Consider the following 18237-nt stretch of genomic DNA (forward strand, 5'->3'; position numbering starts at 1 on the left):
ATTATTGATGAGACTTAAATCTCTAAGTGTTCTCAAACATAGCTCATATGACACACCAGAAGAGACTGCTAAAGATATGCCTAAAAAGGTCCTTTGTCCTATGTGTCAGGTGAAGAAGTTGCAAGACCCAGGCGTTCCACCCCAACTCCAGAACTTACAAGGTAAGCATGGAAGATACTGGCTGCGTTTCACTAACCATGAACTTTTAACTATTCAGCAAATATCCTGCAGGCCTTTGTGAATGAAGGGCCTAACATGTGTGTGAGTTCATATATCCCTAGCATGGGAAATATTTCTCATATATGCAGCCAAAAGGGAAAACTGTAAGTGCCTGCATTTGTCTATAGTAGAATTATGGTCTACTCACTGATGAGAAGCCTCGAGTTCTTCATAAAGAGGACTTTTAATTTCAGGGGTGTTCATCTGAGATACATTATATTGCTGATGCATTCCAAATTCCATAACAAAAGAACCTCATATTTTGTGGTTCTTTCTTTTCTCCCCACAAATTATTGTATTGCATCGTGGATTCTTTGAGTGAAGTGTTATATAGGTAATGTTTCCCAAAGTGATAGTTAGCTACATCTCTTTAAAATTTGGACTCTGCCGTCACATCTTCTACCAGCCTCTCCTTTTTCCTCTTCAACCTTCACCTGCATGAGACTCACACAGAAATCATTAGTCTCCTTGATGAGAGTCAGGTCTAGAGAAGGAATGGAAGCAATTATGCAACACTTGCTCAATAATCAGACTAGATTCATAGTTAAGAGGAAAGATGAAATATCGCAATACCCTCTCTAAGATGCACTCGGTTCGGGACATTACTAGTTTGTTAGGCAGAAGGGGGCAAGATGAAATTAGAAGCTGAGTATCCCAGGCTTTTTGTTTTTTTTATTCTAAGGCAAACTTCCTGGGTACCACTTAAATAGCCCAGTGCCTGACTTTCATCAACTGCATTATCTACAAGAAATAAGGTGTTGCGTTGGTTGGGATTGTGATTGCTGTGATAAAATACCCTGACCAAACAGAACTTGAGAAGGAAAATGTTTAACAGTCCATCAACAAAAAAAGTCAAGGCTGGAACTGGAGGCAGGAACTGAAGCAGAGGCTGTGGGGGAATGCTCCTGCTTACTTGGCTTGCTCTAACTATTTAATTCCAGGACCCAAGATCACCAGCCCAGAGATGGAACCACTCACAATAGACTGGGCCCTCTTATCAATTATCAATCAAGAAATGACCCCACAAACCAATCATATAGAGACATTTTTTCAGTTAAGATTCTTTCTTCCCCAGTGACCCTAGCTTATATCAAAGTGACCTAGAAACTAGCCAGCACAAGTAATGACAAGTATAGATTTTTAGGCCAAGCATGTTGGCACAAACCTGTAGCCCTAGAACAAAGAATGCAAAGGCATAAGGATTGTGAGTTAAATTTAATACAGCCTGGGTTTTATAAGAAACTGTCTCAAAACCATAGAAAGTTCATGTGACAGAAAAGTGCCTTGTAGTAAACTGGCATTTGTAATATGTTACTTCTATGTGTAAAGACTTACCCTTTGGCAGCATTTTCTCCATTATGTTTCTGTTGGCCCTGCCCATGAGCCTCTATTAGGAGCACAGGCTATCCCCCACCATGAACCTTTTGCACATGACACCTTCATGCTCTACTTTCTAAGCCCAGCAGAAGCTTCATACACACGTGTGCATTCCTGTGCACACAAATGCACATTTGTTTAAACAAGGAAAGTGAGAGTTTGTATTATGGTTTCAAGCATTAATTTTTGATCCTTTTCTCTGTATATTCTGCCCCTTCCAAATGCATGGTTTAGCAAGAAGCCTCTGGATGACACTCTGGCCCTTGCTCCCCTCTTTGGTCCACCATTAGAGTCAGCTTTTGATGAGCAGAAGACGGAAGGTAGGGAACTGCATGTCCACAGCACTGCTATCCCGTTTCTTGTCCAAGGTAAACATACACAGTTGAAGTGTATTGTGAGTGTACAATCAGACCGTCATGGTGGAACAAAAGCTCTGAGGGAATTGTGCTTTCTCGGTTTAGTTGAAAGCATCTATTTTGGGATTTGAAATTGTACTCCCAGAATAACTAATGGCTAACAAATTTACTCCTGAAAATAGGTCAGTAGAAGTGAATGCAGATCTATGCAAATCCTTACAGGGTAAATGCAGTCGGAGAGATGTGAGCATGAGTGCAAATGGACAGTGGGCTTCTCACCCTCGGGCGTGCTCATCAGGGCGGTGTCAGTGGGATAGCTCACAGGTCTACCGGCTCAAGACCCAGGAAGCACTGCCAACCATTCAGCAATGCTATGAGAGAAATATCTTAATTTCTGTTATGAACTTGAGGTTACCTACTAAATACATACTGTACAATCAGGTATTTAAATCTTTAAAATAAACCATGTTTTTGAAGGGCTATGAATAATATACAATTTGTTGATATAAACTACCACCTTTAATAGATCTATTCTATATTTTAATTTTATTTATGCCCAATGTATATATTTCCAATAAATGGCCTTGATATTATTGAATGTCATTTTAAAAGTTATTTGACTTAAAACCTCTAAGTTAGAGCTAGCTATAGCCCCACATTTATGGAAATGTGGTTAAGAACACATGCTACACTTGCAGAGGATTCAAATTCAGTTCCCAGTACTTATAGGAAACAGCTTACAACTGCCTCTAACTCCAGCTCCAGGGGACTCAGCCCTTTCTTCTTAATTCCAAAGGCACCTGCATTCACATGTGCATACCCATAGACAGATATACATATACACATATTAAAATACTATCTTTTTGTGATAAGATAGTAACTCTCTAGGCTCCATTAGACAAACGTCCTTAAGACTTACCAGATATAGTAGAGCATGCCTTTAATTTCAGCACTCGGGAGGCAGAGGTAGGCAGACCTCTGTGAGATCTAGTCTAGCCTGGTCTACAGAGTGAGTTCCAGGACATCCAGAGCTACATAGGGAGATCCTGTCACAAAAGACTCATGTGGATGGTAGGTAGACAAGTGGACTAAGCTAAAGTAACGAAGAGGTTTCAAAGTGCAGTAATGAAGACAGAATTTATTTCTTGCTAATGTTATCGAGGTAACCACAGGGTATCAGGGCTAGTCTTTAGCTTTCAGTGGTTACCTTCCTCTCTGAGTCCAAGGACTTGCTCCAGCTCCTATCATTCCAGTAGGTGCCAAAGACACTGACATCTGTTACGAGAACAAACTCTAAATTCTAAACACATCACAAAGTGCATTGCAGAGAATTTGGTGTAACATGGCCAACTAAAACTCCTTCTTCTGTGAAGACTGGCTCTGCAGCAGCAAGCTACGCCTGGGTGATTTCAATGATGTAGTGAGACAAATTTATAAAATGCATTCCTAAATCCCATCTTGGTGGCATTACACTTGTAACCTAGAACTGTAGCCTTAGGGGAAGGCCTTCATTTGTATTACTAAATCATCTATGGTCAGTCTCATTTTTCATTTGTATAAGGTGACGGGGGTGAGAGCTGGTATGTTGCATTTGAATTTGCCCATTTAAGGAATTCCATAAGCATACAAAAATATCTTCACTGAAAATAGAAACAGATTTTTAAAATCTAGGTTATCCCCCTACATTGAGCCTATGGAAGCAATATTGTTCCCAGCACTCCCTGCATGGAAGCTTGTGATGGGGCAGACATATATCTGTGCTCGCTGAGAAGTCTTGCTTGACCGCCCTTCTGGCTTTAGCCACTGGACTTCCGCCAATTTCTGGCATTTGCACCAACCACACCAGCCCTTCCCCTGGCCAATCCCCTCTTTCTTACCAGCTCAGACAAGATAATCTTACTACTTCAGACTGATACTACTATCAGTATATGCATTGGGTATAAATAGAATTCAAATATAGAATAGATCTTTTTAAAGGAGGTATCTTATATCAAAATAAATCTTATTTATAGTCCCTCAAAAACATGGTTAATTTTAAAGACTTAAATACTTAATTGTAGAATATGTATTTAGTAGGCAACCCAATATGTATTTAATGGCAGAAATGAAGATATTTCTCTCGTAGCATTGCTAAATGGCTGGCAGTGCTTTCTTTCTGGATAGTAATGTTAGTTGCTTAGGAGACCTAGGAAGCAAAGAGCTGTGGCTGCATCAGATCTTGGCTCCTCTGCTCTTTCTATGGTCAAGTGTTTGAGAATATTAGTCATTGGGTTTTTGCTCCCCAAAACAGCATTGACTTTTACCACGTGGTGGTGCTGTGAGAATGAAAGACAAAATAACAGCTACTGGCCTCAGATGAGTGCTTCATGTACCATTTTCATGCATGCATGTGTTTGTACCCTGCCACCTTCTTCATCCCTTTCAGGTTGAATAATATCCTCCTGAGGTATTATTGTCTCCCCCTCCCACTGCGGGAAGAATGCTCAGAGGGGTTAAATGCCTTGCCCAAGATTCTACAGTAATCTAGAAGCTACAGTGAAATCCACATTCAACTTGTTTCCTCCATTGCACAATGAATAGCAGTGCACTTGCTGAAATAGACTGGTGATTTACACGTGAACAGCAGCAACACAACAAAGAAAAATGTTTTAAATTCACAGCTCTTAGACCAATACCTAGCTGCCTTGATCTGCTTCACACATCTAAAGAACTGTTCATTTTCTGATCAGTGGGCTGGCGAGATGGTTCAGTGGTTAAGAGCACTGACTGTTCTTTCAGACAACCTGACTTCATTTCCCAGCACCCGCATGGTAGCTCATAACCATCTGTAACTCCAGTTCCAGGGGATCCAATTCCCTCTTCTGGCCTTTTCTAGCACCAGGCACACACATGGTACACAGACATACATGAAGGCAAAAGACCCATACATACAAAATAAAATAATTTAATTAAAAAAAATCTGGTTCTCTCAGATGTTCAACAAGCATCTTTAGGGTAATTATTCCTCTTTATGATGCTGTGAAGGGTTAAGAGCGTGAACAATCTTTAAAAATAGGAACCACTGTAGAGACTTCAGATATTTTCAACATTGAGATATATTCATAGAACTCTTTAAATAAACCAGCTAACAACAAAATAACCCTTGAAGTAACTTCTACAATTTTGGAAATGGGGACAGTACGTGTAGTGGTATCTGGAATGTCCTTAGGTGACCAACCAGGAAGAAAATGTAGGTTCTAGTTGGGTTTTGGCTTAACTTATCTCCATGTACATACACACAGATACCCCTTACTCACACACACACCATGCTTCTAGGCCTGTTCTCTGTCTAAAGAGTGTGTGCAGCATAGGCACACTCCGAAATTAAACTTCTAGGGTGAGTGGAGGCGTGGGGATCATGTTTGGAAACTCAACTTTAATGGAACTTCTAAGCTCTTGTTTGAACTTACCCTGAGGAATTCTATTTTCATGTTTCCAGTTCTTTTAGATCAGCCTGAGATATGGGGTTCAGGCCAACCGATGAACCCAAGTACGGAGTCGCCAGAGCTAGCAAGACCTTTCCCCACTGGAAGTAAGTTAATGTATCTACTCACCTTGCTCGCTGACTGCATAGTAAAAACTTTAGCCCACTCCTAGAAGGCCTGGGTTAATAGTACTTGAATTTAAAAAGAGGCATTACTATCTAACAGACTAGATCAGGTTCTCTAAGCTGGGATAAAATAACAGAATGAAGTGGCACAGTTAGACTTGAGGTAGCCCCTCTTATGACAACTTACATGTTCCATTGTTCAACCATCCCTCCTGTGTGACTGTGTACAAAAGTGTGTGCATGGAGGAAGCCAGGATGCCAGATACATATGTAGGAGAGGATGGCCTTATCTGGCATCAATGGGAGGGGAGGGAGGCTTGATGCCCCAGCGTATGGGGATGCTAGAGGGGTGCGGAGGGAGTGGGTGAATGGGTGGAACACCCTCATAGAGGCAAAGGGGAGAGGGGGGATGGAATGGGAGATTTGTGGGGGGGTACCTGGGAAGGGAGATATCATTTGAAATGTAAACGAATAAAATGATTAATAAAAAAAGAAAGAAAAAGAAAGAAATTAAGCTGAAGGCATGGAACAACCACACAACATGAGTACTGAACAAGTCCAGCTGGGTCTCTTCTCGTCCCAGGTGAACAACTGAGACTGCACAGGACAGAAGGAACCCATAGACAGGAAAGACCCCCCCACCCCCGGAAAGCAAGACAAACAGGCTTGCTAACAGAGAGATACTGCAGTGAGACCAAGCCACTTGTATGTCAAGGCTGCTCGTTCTAGCCCATGTGACTGGAGAGGGTCCTAAGAAGCCTTGAAACCCCCTTACCTGTGATGAACTGGATGTGCTGAGCTGAATGGGTTCCTCACTAGGTCAAGCCTGCTGCCCAAGGGCTTATGAAGTCTCCATCAGTAGAAACACGCAGCAGGATGTGTATAGTGGGGACTCCTTAGAATAGTCATGGGAGGAATGGTGTGTCTAGGGAGTAAAGAAGTTCTGAGGGCCTTGTTTATGCATGGATACTCAACAAGTACTTTCTCCAGCCCAGGATCTCCAGGGCTTCCTTTTTGGTGTTTAAAATTAACCATAGGAATTAGCCAAGGGGATTCAGAATTAAAGGCTAAAAGGGAATGTTGTTGGGAATGTTGTCACTATAAGGCCATGTAATCCAGTCTTTTTTTAAAAAAAAAAAGTATTTTCCTCAAAAAGAGGTGGGAAAGGCAAGAGTCGGCAGCTCTTCTCAAACCTCTGAACTCTGGAGGGTCCATCAGAGATGGCTTGAACTGTAGAGGCATGATTCTGAGTGCCACTTCTCTATGCACTTGGAATACAATCTACATTGCCAATGAAAAGGTCCCGTGAGGGGGGGTGGGGGGAACAGCTTCCTTTACAGATCTGAATTATCCTAGAAATTATTCCTAGAAAAGTGGCAAGAAGATTTAAAAAGTCACATTTGGCAATAATGTGTTGGAACTTGAGAGTTGCAAACTGTAGATTCTGCATGTCCACTCAGCACAGCCAAGACTGCTGCTTAAAGTTCTGCTTGCTTTGTGGTTACAGTGTGCATGCTCCTCTTCAGTGTTGGGCCTTATGGCATCTAGCCATCTGATTTGTGTTATGATATCTAGGGATTACCATCTTGACATTTAATAGAGGTGATGAGTAAGAGGCAGAATCTCTGATTGGCTCCTAACTTCCACAGGAAAAATATTCACTTGCAGAAGGATTTTTGACAGCTCATAGCTAAAATTACGAACCTCTTATCTGGCTGGAGAGATGACTCATTGGTTTTAAAGCACTTGCTGTTCTTGTAGAAGTCCTGGGTTTGGCTCCCAGCACCCTCATGGTTGCTCACAGCTCTGTAACTCCAACCCTGTAGGACTGGACACTCTCTTCTGACTGCCAGAGGCACTCACACTGTTGACACACATGCAGGCAAACAATTATACACATAAAATAAAATCACTATACAGAATCACTTATTCATGAGCTTTAAGAAAGGAGGGATATAATATATAGTTATATGATATTAATATATATTATATTATAATTATATAACATTATAATATATTAAATTATGTACTATATCCTGCCTTTCTATCTTGAAGCATATATGAAGCATTTATGTATAAAATAGTGCTGGGAGTGAAGAGGGGAGGAATGTCAGGAAGACCTCTTCCTGGATGCAAAGGGTGCAGAGGACTCATCAGGGCTTCCTACCTTTGGGCCCACCTGGATTATTCTGATCTTAAGATATGAAAGATGAGTCTACACTTGGGTGAAGTTGGGGAGAGCTTATGACAATTGTGTGAACTCTTGAATCTACCAAACATATAGAGAAAATAATGTATATTTAAAGAAAAAAGAAAAGAACATTTACCTGTTGGAAGAAGAATTCCTAAATTTTATCTACAAAATGAGAAACGCTGTTCAAAGGGATGAATCTTTTGATAGGGGCCAAAAGGTTCTGCTTTTTTTAATCCTGAGGTTTTATTCCATAAGAGTAACTACTGGGAATATTTATAATTGATATTTATTCTTTGAGCCATGACTCAATTCCTCACTTTCTAAGACATACTAAGATTGTTGAAGCTCCAGGCAGTGGTGGTGCATGCCTTTTAATCCCAGCACTTGGGAGGCGGAGGCAGGCAGATTTCTGAGTTGGAGGCCAGCCTGGTCTACAAAGTGAGTTCCAGGACAGCCAGGGCTACACAGAGAAACCCTGTCTCGAAAAAACAAAAAACAAACAAACAAACAAGATTGCTAAAGCATAGTGCTGCAAAGTCTGTCAGATACACTGTATAGAGCCTGGATATAACGTCCTCTGTGGAGCCCCCTTGGGACCAGTACTGTTTCCCTGACCACGCCCTGCACTGGAGTTCTGTGTGACCAGGATTCATGTTCAGTCACAATTCCTCCTGAGGGTTTACTCAGCACAGTGCCCTGGCTCTTAGTAAAGGAATTGAACATAACCGTGGCGTGATGTTTGTTAAATGAATAAAATGTTGTCAATGTTGTTTAGGGCCGTTTGAAGAACTATGGGCATAGGATGGAGGAGTCTGTATACTGTATTCTGTCTCTTGGTGTCCTAGTCAGGGTCATCACTGCTTCGATGAAGCACTATGACCAAAGGCAACCTGGAAGGAAAGAGTTAATTTGGCTTACAAGTCCTGAATCACCTTCCACTGAGAGAAGCCATGGAAGGAACTCAAACAGGGTGGAAATCTGGAGGCAGGAGCTGATGTAAGAGGCCAGGGGCACTGCTTACTGGCTTGCTTCCCATGGCTTGCTCTGCCTGCTTTCTTGTAACACCCAGGACCACCAGCTCAGGGGTGGCCCTACCCACAATGGACTGGGCCTTTGCATAACAGTTACTGATTTAAAAAACAAACCAAACCAAACTTTACATGCTTGCCTGCAACCCTATCTTATGGAGCCATTTTTTTCAATTGAGTTTCCTCTTCTCTTCTCCAATGATTCTGGCTTATATCTAGTTGACATAAATTAGCCAACACACTTGCTGTTGCCATTTTTTAACATTTAGATCATGACTAGCCCATTTCCAAGACTAAGGGTATAGATAAAAGCCCAAATCATGTGTCTTTTACTTTGTTGTATAATTTTGGAAGAATGCGATCACTGACATGTTATTCTCTCTTTATAGCACCTCCACCTCTGCCTCCAAAAACTGTACCAGCCACTCCGCCTCGAACAGGCTCCCCCTTAACAGTTGCAACAGGTAAACTAGAATCTTTACGGCTCTGAAATGATGTGGCAAACACAGCCACGGCCTTGGACTGCAACGTGCCCTTGATGTTGGAAAGTGCAGGCTGTGCTAAAACCACACAGTATCGGTGTTGAGTTTCCATTTCACTGCAAGTTCTTGTGCTGATTTACCGTAAGGTATACTCTTGGTCTTCACGAGTACTCAAACGCTCAGTTTTCCTTCAACGTCATTTTATGTGATGAGGGCCACACAAGTTATAAAGTAAAATAGCCATAAGACAAAAAAAAAAAAAAAAAAAAAAAAATCAGCTGTTTGGTTTACTCCATGTCTGACTGTGTTGGCTCTCATTTGAATGATCTGAAAATGAAGTCTCGAAGCATAGTCTGCATCTTTCTTCAAGTCTTTAAGCCTTTTGTTAGAACTAACATTTATGAATGGTTAGTGTTTAAAAGCCTTAGTGGGTCCCAGGATGAGGGGTGGTGACTGGTGGAGGAGTTATTGTCCCCAGTGGCCATTCACGTAGTCATTTCCCTGCAAAAGCTGGAGTCATCATTGCAAAATATGGCAAGGAATTGCTGTAAACTATTTATACATAACACTTCTGAGGCACCACTTTTCCTTCCTATAAAAATCAATACTGTGCATTCATGCAATTTATAATCTGCTAGGTCTTATTGGACAAGCAATTCAAAAATGGTGATGGTGATTTTATTTACCTGGGCCCTAGAATGGGGCTCTTTATCACCTTTGGAGTCCTATAGCAGCATTTACGCTTGGCTGTCTCTGCAGCCTGGTGAGTTTGATAGAGACAGAACAGTGTATTTATCAGAGAAGCAGAAAGTGAGGCACAGTCATTTTACGAAATTTATACTGACTCAAGCCCAGTAGAGAGACTCATGAAAACCATCATAAACAAGGTATTTGTGAGGTCAGCTGTTTGGAGACCCTGTGTTTCCACATAAATTGTGACAGCAACAAAATTGTAACTTATTGCCAGCCGTGCACAATGCTGCCCCATTTATCTGTGGCTGTGGAGCCTTGGAAAGTAACTCCTTTCCAAACAGAAGAATGGAAATACCAGCCAGTGCTTATAGCCCATGAGTCATTTACAAGTAAAATGGGGTCTGGCCGTGCCTTCCACCTATTTAGGTAGCAATTTCTAATTTAAATAACCTCATAATCATTTAAAAAGAAAGAAAAAGGACTATTCTCCAAATTGTAATTATCAAATATTTTATACTTCACTAAAGAAGTCATTTTTTTTATTTTTCCATACTATTGATATATATTGAAAAGAATACCCTGCTAATATTTAAGCAAAATGAAATTTCCTTCATCATACTTGAGGAAGCTATGCATCTCAGTCACTACTGGTTTGTTAACAAGCCCAGCTTTGTGAGAAAAAAAAAAATCTAAAAATGTTTCGATGGTGTTTTTCTCCTCTGTTAAGCAGGTACACATATAACATTTCTAATCAGTAGCAAATGCCTTGCTGTGCCCCCTGTGCGTGTTGTGTGTGGAGTGTGTGTGTGTGTTTGTATATATTCATGTGGGGTTATCATCTTAAGTACACTTTTTTGTGTTTATGGTATATTTAAAGTAAATCAATAGCTAAATGTGATGTCCTGTTTTGTTTTTGCTTTGTGTCTTTTCAATTAGCAGAGATTATCATTAGTTCCACCAAACATTTGTTAACACCCTAGACTGGAGACACTTTGTAAAGATGAGGACGGTTTTCAGAGCTCAAATCTTTCCAGCATTATGCGTATTCAGCAGACCAGCTTTTCAGAAGTGCCCTCCCTTTGGGTAGCTGCCCTTTCAGAGCCTGAAGGTCTCTGTGACCCTCGTACTAACTTTTCAAAATGATCACCGCTACTCCACTTGAGAGGTGTATCATGCTCAGCATTTTTAATAATAGGGAGGTGGTCAGCCACAGTCACCTTACAAAGGAGGGGACAGTGGCCCAGGAATAGGACGCTCATGTATTGAATTGAGCGTCCACCTACCTTTCACCTTTCAGTGCTTAAGTCAATAAGGGTATTTTTACACCATGAAGGTGTAAAATCTGAGGCACCTTACAAGGTGCTATATGTAAGTTTTGCCTCCTCCCTCCTTCTAGCCCCTATACAGATAATAGTAAGAGTTAATAAAATTTAAAATCAACTACTTTAACCACAGGAAATGACCAGGCAGCCACAGAGGCCAAAATTGAGAAACTACCATCCATCAGTGACCTGGACAGCATTTTTGGGCCAGTGTTGTCGCCCAAGTCTGTTGCTGTTAATACTGAAGAGAAGTGGGTCCATTTTTCTGATGCATCCCCGGAACATGTTACTCCAGAGTTGACTCCAAGGGAACAGGTGGTGACCCCACCAGCTGCATCAGACATCCCAGCTGACTCCCCAGCTCCAGCCCCACCTGGCCCCACAGGCTCCGCAGGTCCCCCAGGGCCTCCTGGTCCTCGCCATGTACCATCTCCGCTCAATTTAGAAGAAGTCCAGAAGAAAGTTGCTGAGCAGACCTTCATTAAAGATGATTACTTAGAAACACTCTCATCTCCTAAAGAGTGTGGGTTGGGACAGAGAGCAACTCCACCTCCCCCACCACCACCCACCTACAGGACTGTGGTCTCGTCCCCCGGACCTGGCTCGGGCAGTGGTACGGGGACCACCAGTGGTATGTCTTACTATTTGAGTGTGCTTCGTGTGCTGGGGAATGGCCGTGGCTGCTGCGATGTGAGAGCAACACCCCCCTCCTGCCTGGCAACTGGCTGTAGGGCTTCTGCCATTCCTCCTCTGGTCTGGTGTCCTGTGGCCCTGTGGCATGTTCTAGTCCGTTGAATGCTCCAGTTGAGTCCAAGCCTGTGAATGTGTCCTGTCCTGCACTCCTAGTCCTGGGAGTGCCCTGACTCCTACCCTACAGTTAGGAGGTATGGAAGGGGGTTGTTTGGTTTTTTGTAAAGAAAGCTGTGATGTCATTGTTTAGAATTCCAGAAAGTTCTAGAAGGATAGATGTCACAGCAAATAGATTACAGGTTACATGTCTGATTTTTTTTTTCTTTTTCCTTTTGGTCAGATGCCTCACGGGGGCCCTACAGTTTATAAGTCAAAATGTGGAAGGAGATACTTGAGAACAACCACTGGGTGCCTCCCTTGTACCTGAGCCTCATGACCAGGCTTGACGTCAGACATCAGAGTCTGACATTTATCAAGCTACCATGCCACCATGTGATAGACAGTGGGACTTGGGATGTGAACTCAGCCGTTGAATTTCTTTTTTTTTTTTCCTCTCTTTCTCCATTCTTATTTGAAACTGTATTTTGTGTTTCCTGATTATAACACAATAGGAACACTTGCTGTATACACCAAGAAAATACCAGGATTTTTCCATACCAGTTACCCCACTGCCCAGTCACTCGACGAGAGCCTCGGTTCCCCTTTCCTCTGTATGAGGGCTCAGTCTCAGCACATCCCAGGAGGTCGTGAATGCCACTTTGATATTAGCCTGGAAAGGGGCCACCAAGTCTGAGGGACTTTAGAACAAGACAAAGGGGAAGGGCATTGACTGCTATCTTAATCCCACTGTTGCATCTTTTCAGGGTGTCCTCCGGGGCTTACTCTGTGTCTACAAATACACCTGTGTTTTGTAAAGTGACAAGTTCTAAGGACATCAGAGTGGGCTGGATGGACCACGTGCTCCCCTAAGAAAGGAAAACACTCAACACTTACAGAGCAGTAAACAGCCAGCCAGCACCTTTGCCAGAAGAACTTTAAAAGCTTTTAATACCCAATAATAAGAACAACTAGTCTCCAGTCATAAACACCTCACTTCAACCTCACAATGACCACCTGTCTTTGGTAGTAAAATATCCCCCGTTTTACATACACCAAAACCGTTGACACAGTTAACAGTCTCAGATTTGGCATTTAGACATTTGGGCTAGCTAAATCCAGCACTGGGCTGGTCCTAACCACTGTGATCTTCAGGTACTTCCCAAAAGTCCAATCACAAACAGACTAAATGTGCTTTACTACTGACGCCCTCCTGTACTGCACAGTGCTATGACCTCCCAAATGATCTCAAAAGACCCCACTCTATGCTTCTCTCTCTGGCATAGAAGCCTAGAGCAGCCTCTCCATGCAGACATTACCTTGTAAGGTCTTGTCCAGACAAAGCTACATGCTTACCTGTAAAGGGAGTGAATAGCCTCTTGAACACAATCCTGAAGAAGTCCATTTCAAAGAGGGCTGTACCTCCATCAGTTCCTGAGTTGCTCTTGTTCGTGGCCTAGGTCCTTAGGGTTATGAAAGGATATTTCAAGAAAGCCATCATCAGCCAATGCCTTTAATCAGGGGAGTTTGCTGTGCACCTGTGTTCTCCCTTACCTGTCGCCTGGCATATTTAAGCTAATTGGCCACTGATCTGATGAAGAGAAGAGCTTTCCTTTCTGTTATGGGATCTTGGAAAGTATGGTTACTACTTCAGTGATTAGCTTCCATGCCCTTATTTGAACTTAGTTTTAAAGTGTTACCAGTAGAGACTCTTAATTCTTGCTAAGTGAGCTAGAGAACGCTACATTCACTTGCATTAAGGGACTGAATTTATAAGTGGAAATCTGAACTCGGCTAGTAAAACCCACGAATAAATAAAACTGTAAACCATTATCTCCTTAATTAAGTCCCAGTTAATTCATGACTTCATCTTTTATTGGTAGAATGTAGACAGACAGCCCAAAATGAAAATGTAGGTTCTCAACACTAAGATGTTTGAGTTCTACTCTTCGTGACCCTTAGCCTGGTCCGACCACCTTTTCCTAGACATCTCAAAGTGTGCTTAGCCATACCCAGTAAACACTTATCCCAGGGGTCTGCTGCTGACCAAGTGTAGACCCCAGAGCATGACTCAGGAGAGTTGCTTGCTGCTGAAACATCTGGCGCCCAATAATTTGCTCCAATAGCCTTAACTTCTTTCAAGCAAAAAGTCCCTAAGCCTCACATAGAGCATAGTTTCACTGAAATGCTTATTCCTGGCATCTATGTGATATTCTGGAAACATTCTGCTGGCCTGCAGCAAGTGTGGAAGCCAGGGAAAGATAAGAGTTATGTTCAGAGAGTCAGGAAACTAGCAGACTGCCAAACTGTGTTACTCAAAATCACACACACACACACACACACACACACACACACACATGACTTTGAGCACCTAGAGTTGTTACTGTTGCTGTGATGAAACACCATGGTGAAAAGCAACTTGATAAGGCTTGAGTTCTTTTGGCTTCTATGTCCTGAGATAAACTAAGGCAAGAACTCAAACAAGATGGGAACCTGGAGGCAAGAGCTGATCCAGCAGGCATGGAGGGATGCTGCTTCCTGGCTTACTACTCATAGCTTGCTCATCTTGCTCTTGAATAGAATCTAGGAGAACCACTGGCCCAAGGTGGTACTCCCAAAATGGGCAGAGCACTCCCATGTAGGCCTGGCTACAGCCCAATCTTATGGAGGCATTATCTCTGTTGAGGTTCCCCCCGCCTCAGATGACAATATTTTGTGTCAAATTGACATAAAAGCAGCCAAAGGAGGTTGAATTGATCAAACTAATTGCTGATCTTAGGGAAATAGTGATTAGCTTCGTCTGGCAGAACAAAAACCAACACTCAAAGAAGTAACTCAGTCCTGCTCACAAACCTTATGAGTAGCAGAACTCAGATCTGCTAAAGATCTGTTGGAGTCCATGACCTCTGCCTCTGCCTCTGCCAGTTTCTGTCAGCTGCCTCCACTGCCCCAACCCCCTCCAAACTGATGCATAGGAAGACACACAACGCATGCACCTGTGGTCTTCAGAAACTGTTAAAACCGGGGTTGAGAGCAGCAAATGGGCCAGGAGCATGTGAGGGTTGCCAACATCGGTAGCACAACTTACATCTTAAACAATGGATTCCCCAGTGTATGTCACATCATCCTTCTTGAGAGTAAACCCTAATTAAGGGTAAAATGAAAAGATGACTGAAAAATCAGAGAAGATGGAGATATACAACTATGATCCTGCAGCCATAACACCTGAAGCCCGTGAGCAATGTCACAGAAGGATTTGGAGCACTGGTTCAGTGCACATATCCTGCTAGATCTTGTGGTTCTAGCCAGGAGGGATTATCCAATGTGTCCTTTAGCTCCTATACATTCCTGTACTGTCTACCGACATATATTAATCCTATTACTTTAATAAAAATCATGTGACTTAAGTAAGGAGTTTATAAAGGAAAAGGAAAACAACTTTTTTAAATTTTTTTTTTTTTTTTACTTTTGGCCATGCCTTCATCAAAAGACAGTCTTTAGCTTTATGTGCAGCATCCCTTGCCTTGTGTTAGATAACATCTTAGTGTTTAGCAAACTCAGAAGCTCTTTCAGTTTGAGTTGTTATAAGTACCTTGCAAGGTAGAACATTTATAAATCTTTGAGACACAAAAGCTGAGTCTCAGAGAGGTAAAGATCCCACTCATAGCTCAGAAAAAGGCATCAGGGCCAGAACTTTGTTTTTTCGCCCAGCCATATGGCCCTGGTGACAGTCCTATGGCCCTGGTGACAAGTCCTCAGCCCGAGCATTGCTAAAAGTGGGTCTTGAATTTCTTTTCTGAAGCTTGTGTTTTCCTGATCTCAATTCAGACTATAGACACATGAACAAACATTTAGGAACACTCCTATAGCAAAAAGATAGTCCTAAGACTGGATGAAACACCCCTGTCCCCCCAAAAAAGTTCTATGAAAACTTCCTACAAAGCTCTGCTGTTTGAGAACGTATGTCTATCTCTACACTGTCTCTTCTGTCTTCTAAAAAATGTGTTAGTCATAACATCTACTTAGTACTCAAGAGAAACTTTTGTAAGTGGGCCTTCGTCTTTAAAAAGACTATTTACCAAATGCTAAGAACATTTAGATTAAGAAAGACGTGTGCAAGATGTCAAGATGCAGGAGGAAGGCAGATTGTATGCAAATCGTGGCAGTCCATAGTCTATCTGAGGCTTCAGGAGACATATATCCTTTGGAGTTAAACACACCATTTGTGCTTTATGATCATGGACATGCTGCTAAAAGAACTTCAGTCTTCACTGAGATGTCAAAGCTAAGCATGAGGATAATGTCACCTATGTAAAGCCCTAGCACAGATCCTGGCCAACTGAGGCAAGAAGAAGAGTAGAATTAATGTATGCAGTTGGCGGTAGAAGGGGAGACATGGGAGGGTATGGAGGAGAAGCAGTAACAGTGTCTCCACACTTAGGAGGTAGAAGCAATGCAGAGACAAGGCTCAAGATTTCACTCTTTAAACAAGAGAAGCAAGACTTGCCCCCAGAGGCTCTCTTGAGATGAAAAATGATTCTGAGATGGATTTGGCTTCTAAGATTCAAAGTTCTTTGAGACTCTCAGAATCTGGACTGAGGTGCTGGTCTAGGACTCTGGTGATACTGGTTTTATGTTGTGTTGTGTAAAGGAAGTGGGTGGAGAAGGGTAGAGGATATGGCGGTGGGGATGGGTGGATGTGGAGACAACTGGTAAGCTAGGGGTTATGGAAGTGGTGGGGTGTGGAGGCAGCTGCGGGAATGGAGACTATGAAAGCAGGAGAAAAGTGGAGGCAGCTGGTGGGGGGAATGTGGAGGTGGGAGTCTGGAGGCAGCTGGTGGGGGAAGGATGTAGAGGCAGAGGAGTATTTTTCTAAAGCAAGATTTCCTGGAATTTCCTTGGCATGATTTTACAACCTGCTGTTTCTAACCAAGTGACAGTTCTGAACAAGAACTGTCAGAATATCAGTTTCACCTCCTAAGGTTTGGGACCAGGTAGTTCTCCATGCATTTATGACTCAAGATAGACAGGTCCCTGAGCGCCATGCTTGGTGTGCATGCCAGCCTCTGTGTGTCAGCCGTGTTTCATATGCTTGTCATGGACAGCCAGAAAAGTAAATCCAAGAGACTTTTCAAAAACCACCAAAGAGACAATAACAACCCCTACTTTAACAGGCCCCCCCGGGGACAGTCCGTTCAAAGCACTTGCTGTGTTTCCGATATAGAGATTCAACACACAAAGAACTCGTGTCCTTTATTCATGACACATATGTGAGATAGTGATGAAGTTAGCACTCGGGGTTGACATAGAGTCAACAGCATAATTCTCTACCTGTGTTTAAAAAAGAAAAATCTAGTGTGGGGGGAAAAAAAAGCATTCAGCTTCCTTCGAGTTGAAACTTCCATTTTCAACTTGGACACAAATTCTGACTGTAAATCAAAACCAAGAGAATGTATCATAAGTCCCTTGTGTACATGATCAAAATGAAGCACCCCTCCCGGCCAGCCAAGAGTCCCTCCAGTTCACCTTCCATCAAGGATTTACCTTCCACTGGGTGTCACATGACAACGCGGTACCAAGCTTCAGCTTCTGCCATCAACCATAGTTCAACGGAGGAACTTTCTTCTTTATCGAAAGAAAAAGAAATGTGTTGTGCAAAAGGTTTAGCATAGTAACTGCAAAGAAAAAAGGAAAAAAAATGCATCCATGCCAGACATTGCCCTGTGCACTGCCGCCTTCTGGCTGCCTGTGTTTCCTGCTGCTTCTAATGCCCGTCTGTTTTCCAGGTGCGTCTTCTCCTGCTCGACCAGCCACCCCCTTAGTTCCTTGCAGCACCACTCCGCCTCCACCTCCTCCCCGGCCTCCATCCCGGCCAAAGCTACCTCCAGGAAAGCCTGGAGTTGGAGATGTGGTATGTTCCTCCCTGCCCTAGCTTGCTCAGAATGAGATCCCCAAATCCCTTGACCTGGGCCATCCCAACATCAGGTCTAAGCAGTACAGCACTTATACAAATGACCATCACAGGGGCCAGCTGAAAAGGAGTAGCTGCTGTGTGGGGATGCCTTTTCCGCCCACCTCAGATTCCTCCCAGCTTGCAAGCCATGATCTAAAATGGTAGCAATCGGGTACTTGGGCCATCAGCTCTGAGGCAGCAGCTGGAGACATACATAAATAGTGGTGGTCAGTCATGT

At 42.8% G+C, this 18237-nt stretch overlaps 1 protein-coding gene across 31 annotated transcripts in view; it reads left to right on the forward strand.

Moving 5' to 3' along the window:
* Sgip1 (SH3-domain GRB2-like (endophilin) interacting protein 1) overlaps positions 1–18237 on the forward strand; it is a 236125-nt gene that overhangs the window by 168327 nt on the left and 49561 nt on the right. For 20 of the 31 annotated variants that reach the window (XR_003955025.1, XR_376359.4, XR_376365.4 and 17 more), the window contains 6 exons: positions 110–161; positions 1831–1916; positions 5431–5523; positions 9153–9227; positions 11394–11891; positions 17833–17957. Coding sequence is in view for 12 of the 31 variants with exons in the window: in NM_001285852.1 (NP_001272781.1) it covers positions 110–161; positions 1831–1916; positions 5431–5523; positions 9153–9227; positions 11394–11891; positions 17833–17957 (929 nt within the window). In the remaining 19 variants the exon portion in view is untranslated. The remainder of the gene's footprint in view (positions 1–109; positions 162–1830; positions 1917–5430; positions 5524–9152; positions 9228–11393; positions 11892–17832; positions 17958–18237) is intronic. The other 11 variants (XR_003955026.1, XR_376369.4, XR_376370.4 and 8 more) reach the window with 2 other exon arrangements.

This window comes from Mus musculus, chromosome 4 (genome assembly GCF_000001635.26).
Source record: "Mus musculus strain C57BL/6J chromosome 4, GRCm38.p6 C57BL/6J".
Classification (NCBI taxonomy): Eukaryota; Metazoa; Chordata; class Mammalia; order Rodentia; family Muridae; genus Mus; species Mus musculus.